This window comes from Mastigoproctus giganteus, chromosome 1 (genome assembly GCF_048544385.1).
Source record: "Mastigoproctus giganteus isolate SK-2022 chromosome 1, ASM4854438v1, whole genome shotgun sequence".
NCBI lineage: Eukaryota > Metazoa > Arthropoda > Arachnida > Uropygi > Thelyphonidae > Mastigoproctus > Mastigoproctus giganteus.
Window position 1 is genome coordinate 79286054 of NC_143575.1, and position 20159 is coordinate 79306212.

At 38.4% G+C, this 20159-nt stretch overlaps 1 protein-coding gene across 1 annotated transcript in view; it reads left to right on the plus strand.

Annotated features, from left to right (window-relative positions):
* The window catches only part of LOC150090915 (equilibrative nucleobase transporter 1-like), a 64347-nt gene that overhangs the window by 33128 nt on the left and 11060 nt on the right, over positions 1 to 20159 (plus strand). The window contains exons 3-5 of the mRNA XM_090377384.1: positions 639 to 715; positions 8227 to 8319; positions 13853 to 14078. Of these exons, the coding sequence (XP_090233510.1) occupies positions 639 to 715; positions 8227 to 8319; positions 13853 to 14078 (396 nt within the window). The remainder of the gene's footprint in view (positions 1 to 638; positions 716 to 8226; positions 8320 to 13852; positions 14079 to 20159) is intronic.

Genomic DNA, 20159 nt, shown 5'->3' on the forward strand with positions numbered 1-20159 from the left:
CGGGTCAAGTCTAGTTACAAAAGGCTGGTTATCTAAAATGTTGTTGTTGTAGGAGGGTTTTTTAGGAGCATCAGCGACTAAGGCCATACTGCTCTGTGTATACTCTCTGAAATTGCGTGTGTTCTATGGCCAATTTTCTGTTCACTGGACGAAAAATACGAGATTCTGGAAGAAAAATCATGCTTCCCTCGTCTGAGACCAACTAACTCAGTCACGTTGTGAAAAAGGTCGACAAACATTCCTCACGTCATCGATGGGACTCGAACTCAGGTCTTTTCCACCCGGTGTAGGGAGGACGGTGATTCTACCAACTGTGCTTCTGGAGGCGATTCTACCACGAGGGACGCCAAACATGAGCCCCATCATATTGACGGTCATTTAACATGATCATGACCATGCACAATATTGGCTGACCTGTCTTAACGTCTTGTTTATGCTATCTACCTGCTTTTTTTTTTTTTTTTTTTTTTTTTGACTCTGATATAGTAATTCAAGGCAAACCTTTTATGGCGCTATTCACTATTTCCCTTCCATTTCACATAACCCGTTTCATATTATTTTTTATTCCATTCCATTTGTTTAAGAGTATTGATATAAATTAGGTATATACTTATTTAATTATTTGTTATTTTCACCAGAAAACCCATATCTGCTCTTTCCGGGAACATTGCTTCTAGGACTTGGCGGCAGTCAACTGAGACTTGTAAATTTCCAGGTAAGAATTAATAAGATAAGACACAGCTTAAAACAATTATAGTATAAAATAGCAACATATTTCTGCGTGCATGTGTACCACAGTAATTCATATCCGCAGTCGCATAAAGCAAGGTATGATATACAGTCATACCTTGCATTGATCCTATTATACTCTGATTTATAATAATGGGAGTATAGTTAACTTCGAATGAAATCCAGTTTGAATCAGTCCCACTAACTATAACATAATGAAGGCCATCAGTAATACTGATGAGTCTTAGCAAGAACTCTGTTTTATCAAGGTAAATAACAATATCTAGCAAAAGTTGCAGCAAAAGCGTTACAAACAACTGGATCTGAGGAGAGCATGCCAGCACACATCACAGTGTTACTCAAAAGTACCAAATTTGAAACGGCTAATGCTTAGGATGCAGAGGAGCTGCTGCAGTCTCACGGGGACCACTGAAAAACGACAAGGTGCATAAGTTGTATTAGGATTACACACTGAAAGATTATGGGGTTGGCGACGAAGAGGATTCAAATTAGAAGGGTCTTAACAATCAAAGTTCTTCAGGTGAATTGGTGGGCTTGATAAATACAGGTCTGAACTTTTTAAACATAATGATGATGATTGGGAGGGCATCTCTGCTATCAAGAAGACTGTCAACAAAGTTACTGCCTGTTATGAAGGGGTTCTGCGCGATCGGAAGAGAACGGCAAGGAAACTTGCACTGGCCACCTTCATTAAGAGACGAGCTATAGCTTCTTTAAACTTTTCTTCTGAGTGAGGAGCCCATGCAACCACAAAAAAGGTCAAAATCATTCGGTCATTCTAAGACCGACATGGTAGTGACAAGACCGGAAGAAAACCTGCGACCCAAAGAAATAGCTACAAAATTTGTGGAAGCAGTTTTTGGATGTTGTGAATAGCGCAGCCTGTTCGAAAACCAGAACAGAGTTTGACCACCTGAAGAGAATTAGGAGATTGCGGCGCATTGAATTGGGGATATTGTTCTTGCATTCCTCATATTATACTGCGATGTCAACTGGCGCACAGCAACCTGCCGTTTAGCCCGTACAAATCTATTCGTCTACTAGAAGAATCCACCTCGCGTGATCCTTTCTGTTGGCGAGAGGTGGTTAGACCTGTTCGGCACTATTCTTTGAGCACCTTAATCACAGTGGGCTGTGAGCAACCGACAAGACGTGCCGTTTCCGATTTGGAAGCATGATTCTGGATAATGCACGATTGTTCATGATCCCACAATCATGCCCTTCTGAAACTGCCTGATATCTTTACTACATCTCATAACTGCTACTTTATCACTTTGACTTGCACGACCAAATGCAAATTACCACTGTTCTAGCGTATAAAGCTGCTCGGCCTTTTATACTGCATTTTATACACTGAACGTGTTGATACACTGAACATGACCACCTACTCAGGCAAGTACATGCCGCATAGCTCGCAGTATAAAACGCGTGTAATAGTTCTTACATATCATTTCAGCTTGATTTTTATGCATAATAGAAAATATTTTAACAAAAATTGGTAAACAAGCTGGTCCTATTTTAATAAAAACTTTAAAAATTAAGAAATATGAAACGTGATTCCAAACTTTTAGACGGTTGTGCATATGTACTTAAAGCACAAAATCTAGTAAATATTAGGATTTACCAATTTTATAAAATTTTCCGAGGATTTCAAAAGAAGCGTGCAAGGGCTGGATCACTTTGAATTTCATCAGGACAATGCTCCGGCACATCCTGCTGCTAAGGTGCAAGAAACAAAATTGAGGTTATCTCATCCTCCACACTCGCCTGACCTTGCATCTTGTGACTTTTGGTTGTTTCCGTCATCGATGAAAGATGCTCTTTGCTGGTTGGTTGGTTGTTATGAGTTTTAGGCGCATCAACAACTTCGGCCATATTGCGCCATACATAAAGTGTCTGTAAATTACGTGTATATGTGGGCAATTTGCTGGATGAAAAACCCGAGTTTCCATGAGAAAAAGCCATGCTACCCTCCTCTGGAACCGCTAACTCATGCACATTGCGAAAAATACCCATAAAAAATCCTCGAGTCAAGAAAAGACTGGTGGTGAGGTTGGTGAATATACCAACTGTACACGAGGGCATGCCATGCTCTTTACGGTAGACGTTTTCCAGAACTTTTACTAGGTGGTAAATGACTCTCATCAACTGGTGCAACACCACCACTTTGCTTATTGGAGGTTGAAATGGTAAAACACATGGTTAGTCTCCAGACTAAAGCTCCAGCAACCTCCATCTCTTCCTTCATGCAGTAAGATTTATATTATTTGAGGTCATGATGAACATCATGGCGAGATCCACTCTTCTTTATATGATGAGGGTACAACTCAAAAATGGAATTCACAGTACAGCTGCTAGATAGTTTATCGAACCTCGCCTCTGGGAAGCATCCGGATTAGCTAATATATAATCTCGCTGCCTCTGCTCTACAAGACAATGAATACAGGGTGTTCGAGTAGTGGCATGCCGGGAAATTGTCGAGGCCACGTTATGTCAAGTAGATGGATATACTTTTGCTGTCTGTACTTCCATATCCAAAAATTACATTACTTCATAAACATGTCCCACCTTTACTTTTTCTACTGAATGCATCACGAACACTCAAACTAACAGAACTTGTCTGCGAAAAGATATAAACGCCAAAAACACTTCCTCATTCATTTCACCAATATGAGGTCATGATGAACATCATGGCGAGATCTGTTCCAATCTCAATGATATCCATTTCCACTTACACTCTGCCAAGTCCCACTTACTTTGTTTAACTGAATCTGAATTATTAGTTTCCTCAACCAAAGCTCCTCTGAGTTGCACTAATTATTCGCCGTATGATTCTTTTGCTTGAGAGGTGGTACCTGCGCATTTGTGCACTCTGGTATTCCCTCTCAAAGACTTATTAATTTGGAATCTCTTCTTTTCGATCTTCGCTGGCTTAAAATCTCTCTACGCCATTCTATGAAATTCATCTTTTGCCTCCATCATTCTCCCAAGCCACTAATAACTTGGAACTCTTTGGATATTTCCTTTTTTTAAACCCCACTTTTTCCAGTTCAAATTTCTTAACAGTGAGTTCATTTTCCTTAGCAGTTTTAATGTTCATAACTCAACTTGCCTTCAGTTTTCTAATCACACGGACCGAGCTGGTCGAGATATTGAGGCTTTTGCAATTACTAATGACCGCACACAGATTGTTCATTTACCTACCAGATCCCAATCACACAATCAAATCTGGATCTTTTACTCACAAAAAACTCTTCTCAGCAGTCAATGTGAATTATCCTCTATGCACCTCAGATGAGAACTTTGTGACACTCTCTTCTCCAATGGAGCCTTTCGCTCTTGTCTATTCTCAGCCTCGTGTTGAGGCTGAGAGCAGCCAAGCATTACATGAGACAATACATGATGGCATTGTATGAGAATGGGATGATCTGCGAGATTTCTATTGTTCTTTTCCTTGGTTGAATTACTGTTTTAAATTTTCTGATGTTAATGTTTGTTCAGATCGTGTAAGTGAAATTATTGTTATGAGGATTGTTATTGTAGTAGGGTTTTAGGAGCATCAGCGACTAAGGCCATATTGCTCCGTGTATACTCTCTGAAATTGCGTGTTCTGTTTTCGATTTTCTGTTTGCTGGATGAAAACCCCGTTTCCGGGAAAAAAAAAACATGCCACCATCGTCTGAGACCAACTAACTCAGCTACGTTATGAAAAAGGCCCATAAAAATTCCTCGCGTCATCGACAGGACTCAAACTAAGGTCTTTTCCACGCGGTGTGGGGAGGACAGCGATTCTGCCAACTGTGCTACCCACTAGGGCCCCTATGGAGATGTCTGCACAGTTGTTATGATCACCATTCTCTCCACACCAAGTTCCAATCACTTTAATGACGAGAGGAACAGTTTTTGGGCTTTTTATTTTTTATTTTTTTTTATACTCCGTGGTTGTGTTAATCTGACTCACGTGTTGATAGGAAGGACCGCCTCCCACGGAAACTCGGGCATTTTGGCAAATAAAACAGAAATATCGACTAGAGAACACAGGCAATTAATTGACGTAACATATATGGGGTTAAAGGTTCGGTCTTCAGTGGCTCCAATATGACAGTCTTTTTTATTTAAAATCTCGTCCTTTATCGAAACTAGTTTCCAATAACTGTGCTAAGGCTGCTCAAGATAAGAATGTTGCATATCGCAACTGACTGATATCCAAATCTCAGGTTCATATTCTGCCTATACTCAAGCTCGCAACAATTGTAAAGCAATTAATAATCAATCCAAACGAGATTTTTAACAGGCTATGAATAGAAAACATGCTTCTTTTGAAAACAGAGTCGAGTACTCATGCCAAAGCTATTGGCCACTACTTTGCTCATCTGTATCTCCCACTTCTATTAAAACCTGATGGATCTATTGCCGTCTCAGCTAAAGATGAAAAGTGGGATACTTACTAACTAGCATCCTACTTTTCTTGTAACTCTTGTATTGATGATCTTGGTAAACCACCTGCTACCATTCGCAGTGCCTTCCATTCAATGCCTCCAATGGTCTTCCTTCAAAAGGATAGCAGGAGAATTTTTGAACAACCTTGATGACAAGTACGCTCCAGGCCCATTTCTTCACTTATTCTCAAAACCGTCTCTTTTACACTTTCTGATTCCACTGGTGTTTTTCCTTCTGCTTGGAAATTGCTCATATCCAGCCAGTTGCTAAAAAAAGGTGATAAATATCTCCCGTGCAATTCTCGTCCATCGCACTTACCTCTGTTCTTTCCAAAGTTTAATATAAAAGAGAAATATGCGCATGATATTAATACTAATAAAATAATATTCTAATGAAGTAATGGTAAAATAATGCAGTTATTAATCAGTCCAAACTAAATTTTGAACAAGCTAAGAGTAGAAAACTTGCTTAGTGTCGAAAAGTAGCTGAACATTCTGGTCTCTTCCTAAAACTATTGGCTGCAACTTTTGTCCATCTCTAATCCCATCTCTGTTAAAACCCGATGGTTCTGTTGCCACCTCAGCTAAAGATAAAGGTGACTTGCTAACATTCTACTTTTCTTCTAACTCTCGTACTGATGGTCATCGTAAACCACCTTCTACCAATCCAGTACACTTCATTCAATGTCTTCTGTGGTATTCCGTCAAAAGGATGTCAGATGAATTTTGAACAATCTTGATGCCAAGAAAGCTTCAGGTAATGATGGTAATTCTTCACGTTTTCAACTAAACTTGTGCTCCTCGGCTAACTCCTGTTCCGTGCCGCCTTTTTACACTTTCTTATTCCATTGGTGTTTATAATTCTGCTTGGAAATATGCTCCTATCCAGCCAGTTCCTAAAAAGAGTGACAAATCTCTCCCATCCAATTATCGTCCCATCGCACTTACGTCTAATCATCCTTCGCACTTCCTCTTCGCACAATCGCACTTACCTCTAATCATCCTTCCAAAGCAGTGGAAAAATCCATGAGCCGCCAACTCGTAAACTACCTAGAAACCTTTCATCTGATCAATGGTCGCCAGTATAAATTCCGTCAGTGTCAATTCACTGGTAGTATACTGGCTTATGTTACTCATCTATGGACAAATTCAATGGAAGAGTTTGATAAAACTCGAGCAGTTTGGTTTGCTCTTTACATTTCGAAGACTTTTGTTGTGTTTGGCATAAAGATCATATAAATAAGCCTTCCATCTTAAGAATTGCCAATTGACTTTTGCAACTAGGTATCCAGATTTCTCTCTAACTTTGCTGCCGGCGATGGCAAATCTCTATCTTCCAACTTCTCCACTAATGCTGGTGATCTTCAAGGTTCAGTTCTTTTTTCCACCCTTTTCCTCTTGTATATTAATGACCTTCTGCCACTGACTAGAAATCCTATGCATAGTTTTCCTGACAGCACATTTCATTTCATCTTTCAGTTTGAGAAACTTTGCCCTGCACAAACAGCTTAATCTTCTCGAATATTGAGCATCAATTCCTTAAATGCTGATCTCCAATTTTTTTGCAATGCAGCAAAGGTAACTTGATTAATTTCAATCCTTCTGAAACTCAGTCCTGTCTTATATCTCGCTAAAAGGACTCTGCTGCTCCTATGCTCATCTTCGACGACATTAGATTTGTGAACAAAATCACATATCTCTAATAAGGATTACTCAATCTTCTAATCTCTCTCTCTCTCTCTCTCTCTCTCTCTCTCTCTCTCTCTCTCTCTCTCTCTCTCTTAGCAATACAGAATCAAAAATATTTCTTTCTCCGCATCTAAAAACTGGGTTTTCTCTTTCGTATTTTTCTTCTAAACAACTATTCACTCTGTACAAATCTCAAATCCACCCTACTATGGAACATTGTTCCCACATTTGAGGTCGTGCTCCCATAGGGTTTTTCAAGATTCTTGACTCCATTCAGAAGAAGGCAATCCAGTTAATTTATAGTCCACTTTTTAAATTTATCCACTCTCTTTTTCACAGACGTTCTCTTTTTGCATGCTTTTTCCATAGATACTACCATTAGTATTGTTCTTCTAAATTGATATCTATAATTCCCCCTTCTATCTTTAAAACAAGTCCAACTACTTTATCATCCATGTACTGTCCAACTTCAAACTCCCAGGACCAACTTTTCTTCCTCCTAATTTATCCTTCAACTTCCATCTTTTGGAACATTTCTTTACATGTACTTCCTTAAAACTACAATCTACAGAAATTCAAGTCGAATGTCAAAAATTATATTCTGTATTCTCAACCTTCAACCATCACACTAATACAATTCATGTTTGGGTTTCATTAAAAAAAAAACAAGGCCACCTAGGAGCTGCTTCGGCCGTTCATCAGTGGGCTAAACACCACACCTCCAAAAACCTTCACCGCACCCTTGACAGCTTGGAACAAAGATTGAAAAGCGTGTATTTTCCTTCGAGATTATGTTGAAAAACGCCTTTTATGTTTAATTTATGTCTTGTGTATTTTATGGGAAATAAATTTGGATAAACCTGGATGCACCTCGTAATACGAATTAAGAATTCGTATTACGAATTCTTAATTCGTATTACGAGTTAATTTTTTACACATACATTACTGTTTTTAATATTATTATTATTGTTGTCTTAAAAGAGGCTTCTGCGGAACGTTTATGTTTTCAAAAGGTTCCACGGCCAAAAAATGATTGAAAGGAATCGTAATGTACTCTGATCGAAAGAGGAATGGTGTTCGGGAACTCTGAAAAGAAGCAGGATACTCCACTCCACTTCCAACAATAGATTATTGTACTGTATTACCTCTCGTACAGTACTGAGTAGATTGACAGGTATCAATATTTCCTTAAATGTAGGAATATATTCTTAGAGACTGAACAAGTATTTTATAATTTGCTACTGTGGCAATTTTTGGTTTTGTGCTATGTCACTGCAAACATACTGAAATGAGATTGCAACTTACGTCAGTGGTGTCCTAAATTTAGACATTATTTTCTCTCTTTTAGATTGCGAATTTGTTTCCGGAACAGAAGACGACCATCATGTCATTATATAATGGAGCTTTCTGTTCCTCAGCTGCTGTTTTTTTAGTATTTAAGGTAAGTTTGGCATTTCTTAATAAAGTATGTTTGATATTTCAAAAATTTATTTTGGTTCTCTGTCGCTTCGCAGTTTTACTATTAATCTGAACAGTAGCATACAACAAAATCTCGTAGCCCAACTGCTGTTTTATGTCCTTATAGAAATTCATTAAGAATGCAGGACTAGTGTTTATCACAACAAAGGAACACCGTAAATAAACGTTCGTCAAAAAAAAAAGAAAAATCATACACTGGTGTGCAAAATTTAAGGACCAGTCAGGTTTTTACGCCTTCCTGTAGCTTCTCATAGGAGTAGCCTGGATATGGGAAAAGCATACCAAAGGAATCTTGTAAGGTACAGAAATGATGAAGGAAACAACACCGACACAACAACGGAAACAAAACGGTACAGAGGGACTTTATTCAAAAATGGCAACATAGTACTGGCTGCCATGATACAGATGCATCACTGCCAAAGATGGAACAAAGGGAAGAGGTGGTCCTCAATATAGCCACCCCAAATGTCGATGCAGGCTTTGCACCGCCTGTCCATACTTAGAACAATGTTATTGATAAGTTCTTGCGGTAACATCGTCCATTCCTCTGTCAGCGCCATCTTCAGCTGGTGAACATTTTCTGGTGGGTGTGGACGTGCCGCTAGGCATCTCCCCAGAGCGTCCCACATGTGTTCGATGGGATTTAGATCGACTGAACGGGCGGGCCAATCCATAGGAACAATTTCCTCCTCACTTCCCAAAAGCATATCACAGCTGCAGTGCGATGGGATGTGGCGTTATCATCCATAAACACGAACTCGGGGCCAATGGCACCAAACATACTTTATTAAGAAAGGATTACCTCAATACAATAGCGTGCACCGATTACAGTACCGCCTTCCAGTATCTGGAGTTATGTACGTCCGTCCAAGATAACGTCTCCCCAGAGGTGAACACCTCGACTGCCATATCGATCCCTTTCAGTGATGTTTGCAGGGTGATACTGTGTGCCACCTCTCGCCAGATTAGCTGAAGTCCAGAATCGCTGCTGAGAGTGAATCTACTCTCATCGGTACTCTTTACTGATGAGACTGAATCTACTCTCATCAGTAAAGAGTACCTTAAGTAAAGATTTTGTGGTTGTAACCTTTAGAAATAGTGTTGGTCCTTAAGTTTTGCACACCAGTGTATGATACCGTCGCAGTAAGTTGCCCTAGGAGACACCAAGAATAAATTTATACGTAATGTGATACTAGTAACAGGGACCGGTTAAGGTAACATACCGAGTACCCGAAGTTAGGATCCAGAAGAGTTAGAAAATTACATTGTGCCTTAGAGTAAATAATTTTTCAAACCGGCATTATATACTACAAATGAAATAGCTACTGATCATGACATAACCGACATCTAACTCTGAAACTTTTATTCGGAGCAGAATCAAAGAGAAATCTAAACCTAAATCCGAACCTTGCCGACCACCTCAATTAATTTCATCCTCTTCTCGGGTTAGCATAAACTGTATGAACAAAGATGGGATTTTCCTTCCACTTATCTTGACAATATTTTGTCTTCTTTTAATGGGGGTGGAAATAACAGTAAGGAAAGAGAGAATTTAGAATTTTGGGAATAAAATTAATTAAACTGCATCAGCTTGCCACCGTTGCTCTGGATGTAATAGTGTAGAATTAGAGGCATTTTACGGATAAAAATAATTTACGAATTTCTTTTTGTCAGATATTTATGAAATTTGCATGGCTCGACAAAGTACCTGAGAACCTGAGTACCAAAGAACCTGAGGGAACATAAATTGAAATTGAGGAAAGACAGTTGTAGAATAGATGTGCGGAAATTTGCCTTTAGCCAGCAAGTAGTTGATTGCTGGAACAAACTTCCATCGGTCGTTGTGGAAGTTGATAGCTTAAATAAATTCGAGGAAGAACTGAACAAACTTTCGGAGCGAATGGATGGGTGAAAGTGTATAAGCTTCATTTCTTGCATCACATGTCTCTACTAATGCTAAAGTATCCTAAAAGAGCCAAATATACGCTGAGGGATCCCTGAATTATGGACACCTACCTAATACTTCGTAGGTCCTCCTTTTGCCCTTAGTACAGCAGCTATCCGACGTGGCATTGATTCAACAAGATTTCGGAAGCGTTCGGGAGGTATGGCCAAGCAAGCTGTGTGTAATGCGGTCAGCAATGCAGGTGATTGTGTATCCAGACGCCTGATATGCCTTTCCATAGTGTCCACAAGTACTCTATGGGACTGATATCGGGGGAGTTCGGAGGCCAATCGATATGCTGGAAGTCAGAACTGTGTCCTTATAACCATTCCTGCACAAGTGCCCGATAGTTCGGCGCATCTTGGAAGACATCATCGCCATTCGGGAAAAAGTGTAACATAGCGGGGTGTATACAGTCAGCAAGCAGTTGACGATAGCGGAGACCACTGATACGTTGTTCCACGTGCACCAGAGGTCCAAGTTCCTGCCAGTGGAAACATGCCCCATACCATACAACCGCTTCCACCGGCCTGCACTTTTGATACTATGCATGATGGATGAAGAGCCTCATGTTGTTGACGCCAAATCCCTAGACAACAATCCACGGTGTGGAGTAAATAACGTGACTCATCCGACAGCACACCTTCGTCGAGTCTTCTAACGTCCAACGTGCATGCTCTTTGCACCAGACGAGTCTTTTACGCCGATGAACCTTAGTTAAGAGAGGATGCCGTAGGGGTCGTCTGCTGGCATAGCCCATACGTGGGACGCATGGTCATGCCAGATATTGTTCCGGGTTGGCCCATGTTGCTGGGTAGTCAACTCTTCAACAGTGCTGCGCCTGTTCGCGTCGTCGAACCCGGCGCTCACCTGTAACATCAACTTTTCGCTGACCTTTGCAGTTTTGCCGTGAGGTCGTTGTTTGACCATTTTTACGCCAGTCCTGGTACACTTTAAGTACCGCAGCTCTCGAACACCCCCACCAGTTCAGCCATTTGGAAAATCGAGGCACCAGCTCGTCGAGCTCCCACAATCTGTCCTTTATCAAAGTCCGATAAATCCTTCCTTTTACCATCACGCTAGGAATTTTACTACCTACTGAACCACTGACACCTTATCTATGCTATGTAGATCGACTAACTGCGCACTCTCGTACCTCACGTAGTCAATGGGTCGCGTTGTTTTCATAGGGATGGTTATAATTCAGTGATCACTCAGTGTAAAATTTTATGAAAATTCATCTACTAGGATTCGCGTATATATATATAAAAAAGTGTGAATTATAAAATTTTGGTATACAAATATAAAATCGTTATCTCAAATCTGCGGTTGGCAAACCCGTTGGGAAGGGATTCCTATACTGTACATGAAATTTTTTTGTTGTACTCAGTTCCCACTTTCTTGCTTGTACGTAGAGCCTCCACCAACCCGAGCATTGATTTTCTTGAAAATAATTGGACATTCACGCTGTTCGTGGTTGCTATCATACTTAGCATCAGATAGACACCAGATAGTTATTGCCATATTTTCTTTATGGTTGATATCATAGAAGAGAAGAATTGCAGCTATGTATATTTGTTTCCTGTAGGCTACATCATAACAAAATTTCTCTTGAATAATATTTAAATTATTAAATATATCAATTTGTCTCGTTTTCTTCGTGGTCCTTGATTTAAGTTATGCAAAGAGGCAGAATCAATACGCTTTGTAATCATTTTAGCTAAGTCCTTTTACTGTCCCATTCTGTTACATTTGCCAATTATTGAGCGTGCATGCCTTTTAAATCATAATTTCATAATTTAAACTGCTACTGCTATCTACCTGTCATGCGACCTGTGGCATAAACTATTATATCCCAGGAGTGAGGTGTTCTAGTATACATTGGAGGACAGAATAAATCAGTTCGGTTATTGCTAACTATATAGACAAAATAAAACGTCCACATTATTTTGCATTAATAATTGCGAAGAATGTCTATAATGTTACCTGTAATGTCTAGAATCTAGGCGATGTATACAATTTCTGGCAAAGCACGAAATAAACATTTTTTTCCTCGTATTATATTTAGCACTTATAATGGATATATATTCACTTTAACAGCGAGATGGGTGGTTAGTATTTCCTCCATATGCATCTGCTAAAAATCGAAAACTGATTCAGTTAGGTTGTCTTGAACTAGCATTCAGAAGCAGTGCTACACAGAACACAATACATAAGCACACACATCTCTTCTGATTCTTTTAAGGTAAAGGAAAAAAAATCTGCTTTTATATTCCGGGACGACCAAATAAGGTCACAGGAGTTCATGAGAGAGAGAGAGAGAGAGAGAGAGAGAGAGAGAGAGAGAGAGAGAGAGCATTACAGTGTTTAGCAGTCAAGAGAGCTGTATACTAGTAAAGGTTCAGAAACTGTATATGTATACTATGCCCTTGTATACTAGTAAAGGTTCAGAAACTGTTATTAACTTACATAACAGTAACATACGGAAATGAGAAAAAAAGAAAGAAAGAAAATAAAGAGGAAAACAACAAAAGGGGAAAAAAATGGAAAAAACTGCGTATCTGCCCTGTATGCACAAAAGTTGCTTTATGTGAAAACATCCTTGGCTTGGAAGGGGTTAACGAAATCCATTTGTAGAATAGTATGGCGTGCTGCTAAAGAACCATTATTATGGTTATTTTGTGTCGTCATACTTCCTTAGTATGACTGCAATGTGTATTGTAATGAAGTATGATTGCAATGTGTATTGTTGTGGTCAAATATTTGAACACAACAATACACCCATCTCACATTTCTGTCACATTCCATTGTTAGGTGCCGATAACGATGTTTTCGCATAAAAAAAAGGCGGTGTACCCTGTACGCACAAATGATGTTTTATTTGAAAACATCTTTTACCGAATTTGTCATCAAAATGTGAAGCGGAAATGACACAAATTACATATTCCTAAAAGTTGATTCGGTAGAGGAAATAGCGGGCGTGAACCCGCTATTTCCTCTACCGAATCAACGTTAGTAACTGAATGAGCGTCGTTTAGGAAGTGACGTAATTTGCGTCTTTTCCGTTTCACATTTTGATGAAAATTCTGTAGAGTAAGTAGCGGGCGTGAACCCGCTACTTCCTCTACGGAATCAACGTTAGTGACTGCATTATTTAGGAAGTGACGTCATTTGCGTAATTTTCGTCTGACATTTTCGTTACCAACTGGTTTTGCTTCAGTCCGAAAATGACCACATGATTGTATGTAGTAGTTGCCACCAAAGATGTTTTCACATCAAGAACGTTTATTTCGTACTTTGCCTACTTGTGTAATCTATAATTCTACACTTTTCCGGTAACATATCTATAATTTTAGGCTGCGAAACAGCTTCTAAAACAGTGAATACATACTTAATGCAAACCAAAACAAAGGAATTCGCCTTCACGTTAATTTTATACAAAGACACTTACTTATGATTTGAAATACGGTATGTTTTATTTTAGTTATTAAGAGATTTTCCCAGACATTTCACTCTGAAATCTTATTCGAAATTAATTTTATATTTACAGTACACAAAATATTATGGGATCAAAAGAAAAACATCATTTTACACCTGGGCGGGTATATCTAGCTTAATGCTTATACCTACTTTCTTACTGCTTCCAAGGGATGCTATTACTGAAGAAGAAGAAGTTGCGGATGATGCAGACAACGTCAGACCTGATCAGTGTACATGTGACAGATCGGAAGATGAGATCGCAGTGACTTCACGAACTGGACTCTTGGAAAACAGAAGTATGTACATTCGTTCCTACGCAGTACATTATTAGCTACACTAGTAAGACTAGCTAAGTAGTAATACAATAAAACGCGAAATATTTCTGTCGTGTTATTTGGCTAGTTTGAAACTGTTCGTCGTTAGCTTCCATACATCCAGGGGCGTAACAAAGGTATGGCGACCGTGTACCCGGTCACAGTTGCCGATCCATCGTACGCGCCGAATGTAGTTAACCACGAAATAACAAAATTTATAATTATTTTTAAAATATTACAATTATTATTAGCTATATCAATTATTATAAAAGCCTCTTTTTTATAAATAAAACTGCCATCTTACAGATAAAAATTTAATTATTATATTTTATAATTTAGTTAAGGTTTTAATAATTAACTCAAAATATTAATTAATAATTATAATTAGGTTTAAGGTTATTAAAGGTTTACATTAAAAAAACTTGTTAAAACTTTAGTGATTGCAGAAACTGCATGGATTTTACAATTTTCTTTTAATGAAAACCCCAAACCCGAGAGTTATTAGAAACTATAGTACTAGTACTGTGCATGGGTTGAACGTTGATATGAAAAAAGATATTTTGTTGAGTTTAGACTTGAATTTCTGTAGATTGTAATTTTTAGGAACTGCATATGAAGGAAGGTTGTTCTAGAAAACGGAAGTTGAATGAATACAGGAGGAAAAAGAAAAGTTGGCTCTGTGAGTTTGAAGTTGGACAGTAAAAGGATGTTGACTGGTGCGGCACGTGTTCGGACTGCTTTGGAAAAGAGAGCGGGAATTATAGAAGTCAATTTAGAAGAACAGTGCCCATGAAAGTATCTATAGAAAAGGCATGCAGCAGAAACAGAACGTCTAAGAGACAAAGAGTGGGGAGGCTCTGTTAGAGACGAGTCATTAATTAACCTAACTGTCCTCTTTTGAATGGAATATAGAAGCCTTACAAAAGTTTTGGGAGCACCACCCGAGATGTGGGAACAATATTCCAGGTAAGGCGGATTTGCAATTTGTACAGAATGAACAGCTGTTTGGAAGAAAAGTAACATCGAGAACGAAAGAGAAAACCCAGTTTTTTTAGATGCAGGGGAAGCAATATTTGTAATGTGCTTATGCCAAGAGAGAGTCAGGTTAATTCCCAATGAAGATATATGATCTTGCATCTTGTCTAGAAATTAAAGTGTCATCGAAGATAAGCATAGGAGCAAAAGAATCCTTTTTGCGATATATAAGACATGACTAAATCTTAGAAGGATTGAAATCAACTAAGTTATCTTTGCCCCACTGGAGAATTATCTGGAGATTAGCGTTTAAGGAAATGGTAGCGGATATTCTAGAAGTTAAAACTGTTTTTTCAGGGCAAGGTTGCTCAAGCTGGAAGGTGGATTGCAATGTGCTGTCATCAACAAAACTATGAATAGGATTTCCGGTCAATGGAAGAAGGTCATTAATATACAAGAGGAAAAGAGTGAGAAAAAGAACTGTACCTTGTGGAACACCAGCATTAGTAGAGAAGTTAAAAGAAATAGAGCATCTACCAACACTTGCAGTCATCGGTCAGAGAGAAAACTGGATACCCAATTGCAAAAAACAGTTGGAAAACCATAAGATAGAAGCTTACTTAAAAGACCTTTTAAAAACACGATCAAAATCCTTGAAATATCAAAAGGAAATGCTTTAGTTTCACCAAACTTTTCAATTGAATTTTCCATAGATTGGTAACTTAATCCAGAATATCACAAATAGATCAACACTGACGGAATCCATACTAGCGATCATTGATCAGATGAAAGGTTTCTAGGTAGCATAAGAGTTGGCGGTAAATTGATTTCTTCTACTTTAAAAAGAGTAGAAGTAAGTGCAATGAGACGATAATTAGATGTGAGGAATTTGTCACCCTTTTTAGGAACTGGCTAGATATGAGCAAATTTCCAAAAGCAGAAGGGAAAATTTCGAAATAAGAAAGTGAAAAAAGGCGACACAGAACGGGAGTAAGTTCAGGAGCACGGGATTTGAGAACAAGCGGAGAAATACCATCAGAACCTGAAACTAAAAGAAACTTTCTTTCGGATGAACTGCACAAATTCAAGTTAGACATCGTCGTGTTATCAGAGACAAAGAAAAAGGGATGTGGAGAGGAAATAATGGGAGAATACTACCATTTTTGGAGTGGAGTTGATAAGAGTGAAAGAGCAAGAGCAGGAGTTTCTATTGCTGTTAAAAAAAATTGAGACACAACATCAAAAACTGGCAATTTATTAATGAAAGAATGATCTCATTGGAACTGAAAATATACGGGAGAGAAATATGTATTTTGGGAATATAGGCCCCGACTAATGACACCGCCGATGCCTTGAAGGATGAATTTTGGGAAGATATGAGAGAACAAATAGAAAAAATTCCTAAGAACAAAGAGATATTTCTAATGGGAGATTTCAATGCAAGAGTAGGAACTGAACAAAATAGCAAAGTTATTGGAAGATTTGGAGAGAAAGAGAGGAATGACAATGGAGATAGACTATGCAATCTTTGTGAACAGTTCGACTTGAGAATAAACAACACATTTTTCCAACATAAGGATATCCATAAATATACTTGGTCACAGGAGACAAGACAAATTAGATCAGTTATAGATTACATTTTTTCAAAACATTCAGGGATATATGTATTGAAAGATGTCAGAGTTTATAGAGGAGCTGAATGTGGATCTGACCATTTTCTTGTTAAAACAACACTGAGGTGGAACTGGATTAAGAAAATATGTGGGGACAACCAACAATGCAGGGAAGGAGAAATGCTACAAGTGGATCAATTTAACATTGACCTACTCCAGGACGACAGCATTAGAAACAACTTCACCCAAAGACTGGATGCTGCAATTAACATAGAGATAAAAGGTAATACTGAAGAAATCTACGAATATTTAAAAAATACTGTTAAAAAATAGCTCATGAAACCTTGGCAAAAAGAAGAGCCAAGGACCAAAAAAGACCTGGATTACAGAGAAAGTAAGAGCTGCTGTAGAGGAAAAGAAACTTGCATATCAGAAATGGCTGGGTTATGGGAATGATGCATATAGGAACATTTATGTTGCTAAAAAGAAAATAGCCAATCGGTTGGTAGTAGAAGCGAAAAATGAAGAATGGGAAAGGAAATGCGCAACTATTAATAGTAAATTGGGCTTCAAGCAATCAGCGGAATCGTGGAAGTCCTTAAAGACTTGAGAAAACAGAATAAACACAATGCTGGTTCGCAATTAATACCTTTGAAAGACTGGATGGAGTACTATGAAGGACTTTTAAAAGAAGACCGGGAAGAGTTCAAGACGATGGAGGATTTTGGTGTAGAAGACTCGGGCTTAAAAGTTTCTGTTAGGGAAATGGAACTCCTGCTGAAGGAAGGAAGGAAGGAAGGAATGGCAAATCACCTGGACCTGGAGGAGTTTACATGGAACTTCTGAAATATGGAGGAAGAGGAGTGGCTGTTCTGATACAAAAACTGTTAAATAGTATACTGAGAGGAGAAGAAATACCGAAAGAAATGATAACAGGATATATTACATCAATTTATAAGAAGGGCGATCGGAAAAGCTGTTCAAATTACAAATGAATATGCGTCCTGAACCCGCTGTTAAAGATCCTTGGAAAATGGATCAGGAACCATTTAGAAGACCGAATCGAGGTATCAGAAGAACAAAGTGGTTTTTCAGCTGGGAGGTCATGTATAGATCATATCTCAACAGTACGACAGATCCTTCAAAAATGCCAATCAAAAGGGAAAAAAATCTTTATGATTTTCATTGACCTTGAAAAGGCATATGACAGTGTTCCAAGAAAACTCTTATGGGAAGCACTGAAAGAGGCAAATATTGATGGACAACTGATTAACATTATTAAGGCAATTTACAGGAATAATAGATGCAGAATTAAATTGGGATCAGCTTTGTCACCTGAATTCCACACTTCAAAAGGCTTATTACAAGGTTGTTGCATGTCGCCAACACTTTTCAAAATTTATATTGACATCTGCCTAAGATCCTGGTCAAAAAAATGTAATAAAATGGGATTGCCAATTAAAAAGAACACCTATATTCACGATTTACTTTTTGCAGATGATCAGGTGGTGATAGCACAAGACTTAGAAGATGCAAAGTATGCATGTCGTCAATTGTTTGAGGAATATAAACAACAGGGTCTAAAAATCAATTTTAGCAAGACTGAAATGTTGTCTTCAGGGCCAGGACACGTTCTAAATATTGCAGGTTTTAAAATCAAACAAGTCGATAAATTCAAATATCTGGGATCAATCTTACAAAGTGATGGATCATCCCAAGCAGAGATTAATAAGAGAATTACAGACGGCAGAAAGGCTATCGGCATGTTAACCTCTGTTCTGTGGAGCAAAAATATCCTAAATAAAACAAAGAAACTTATATTTCAAACGATTGTACAAAGTCTTCTATTGTATGGAGCGGAAACCTGGACATTGAATAGGCGAGCGGAAAACAAATTGCTCTCCACAGAAATGGATTTTTGGAGACGCTCAGCAGGAACTTCTAGAAGAGACAGAAAACGGAATGAAGACATAAGGGAAAAAATGGAAGTGAGAAAGACTATTATTGACACCATCAAAGAAAAGCGTCTAACATGGTATGGACATGTAAAACGGATGCAAGAAAACAGATATCCAAAGGCTATCCTGGAATGGATACCTCCTGGAAGAAGGAGAAGAGGAAGACCTAGGAGGACATGGATGGATGGAGTACGGGAGTGCATGACAGCCCGAGGCTTAACCGACCAAGACACCCTGAACCGCACTTAATGGCGGAAAAAAATTCCTAACAAGAAATAACTTGTAGGCTGAGGAAACCCATTGTAAATGGAAACACTCCTCTTGAAAGAAGAACCTGGAGCTTCCTTACCATCAAAATTGATCAAAATCCTTTTGACGGAAGATCACAGGAGCTATTGAATGGATTGTACCGGGAATGGTAGGAGGTGGTTTTACCAAGGTCATCAATACACGAGTTGGAAAAAAAGTAGGACGCTATCAAGTCAACTTTACATTTGGCTGAAGTGGCAATAGAACCACCTGGCTTTGACAGAGGTGGAAATAGAGATGGGCAAAGGTTGCGGCCAATAGCTTAAGCAAGAAATGAACCAGAATGTTCGACTACCATTTTGACAAGAAGCGAGTTTTCTACTCTTAGCCTGTTGGAAATCTAGTTTGAACTGATTAATAACTGCTTTACAATTGTTAAGAGTTTTGGTGTAGGCAGAAAATGAACATAGAGATTTGGTACAAGACAATTGCGATATGCAACATTCTTATCTTGAACAGCCTTAGCACATTTATTAGAAAACCAAAGTTTAGATCAGCGTTTCTCAAACTTTTTTTAGTCACCGAACACTTTTGATCTTACAATATATTTGCGGAACACATATATTTACGGAACACAAATTTAGTGGGAGCCAAAGAACTGCTTCCTAATATTTTATTACATACGACGCACTGTGCATCAGGAGCATCTTTATTTCCAACACATGTAAAGCCGAAATTCAAATAACTGTCATCATACTTTCGTTTTGGTCTTTTATTAGTTGATTCCTGTTTTTTCACTTCGGATTTGTGGGGAACAAAAGGCTGCGGTTGTTCAACCTCACTTTGAAGTGTGACAATACTGTGTTCGTTTTCATCGACCACAGTTGCAATACTAGAAGTACTTGCTTCTCGTTTTTAAGTTCCTGATTTCAACCACAAAGCCATGGTCATTTATTTTAATAATAATATTTCGAAATATTGATAATTATCAAAAAAAAATTTATACAAGGAAGTGAGTTTAGTTATGATATCAGTTCGCTTCCCTCTATCCTTCAACCCCGTGTACTCAGGCAAAATCGCATATTAGATCACTACATTGCTACTTTTTCTAGATGTCATTACCTCTACGCATACTTCTCTCTATGCAAAAGCGCTCCAAAATAGTGTTCCGCGGCGGTCTATTTGATTATTAGTCTATGCCAGTATATTAATATCCGAAAAAAAAAAATAAATAAATAACGTTAAAAATTATAATGATACAAAACTGG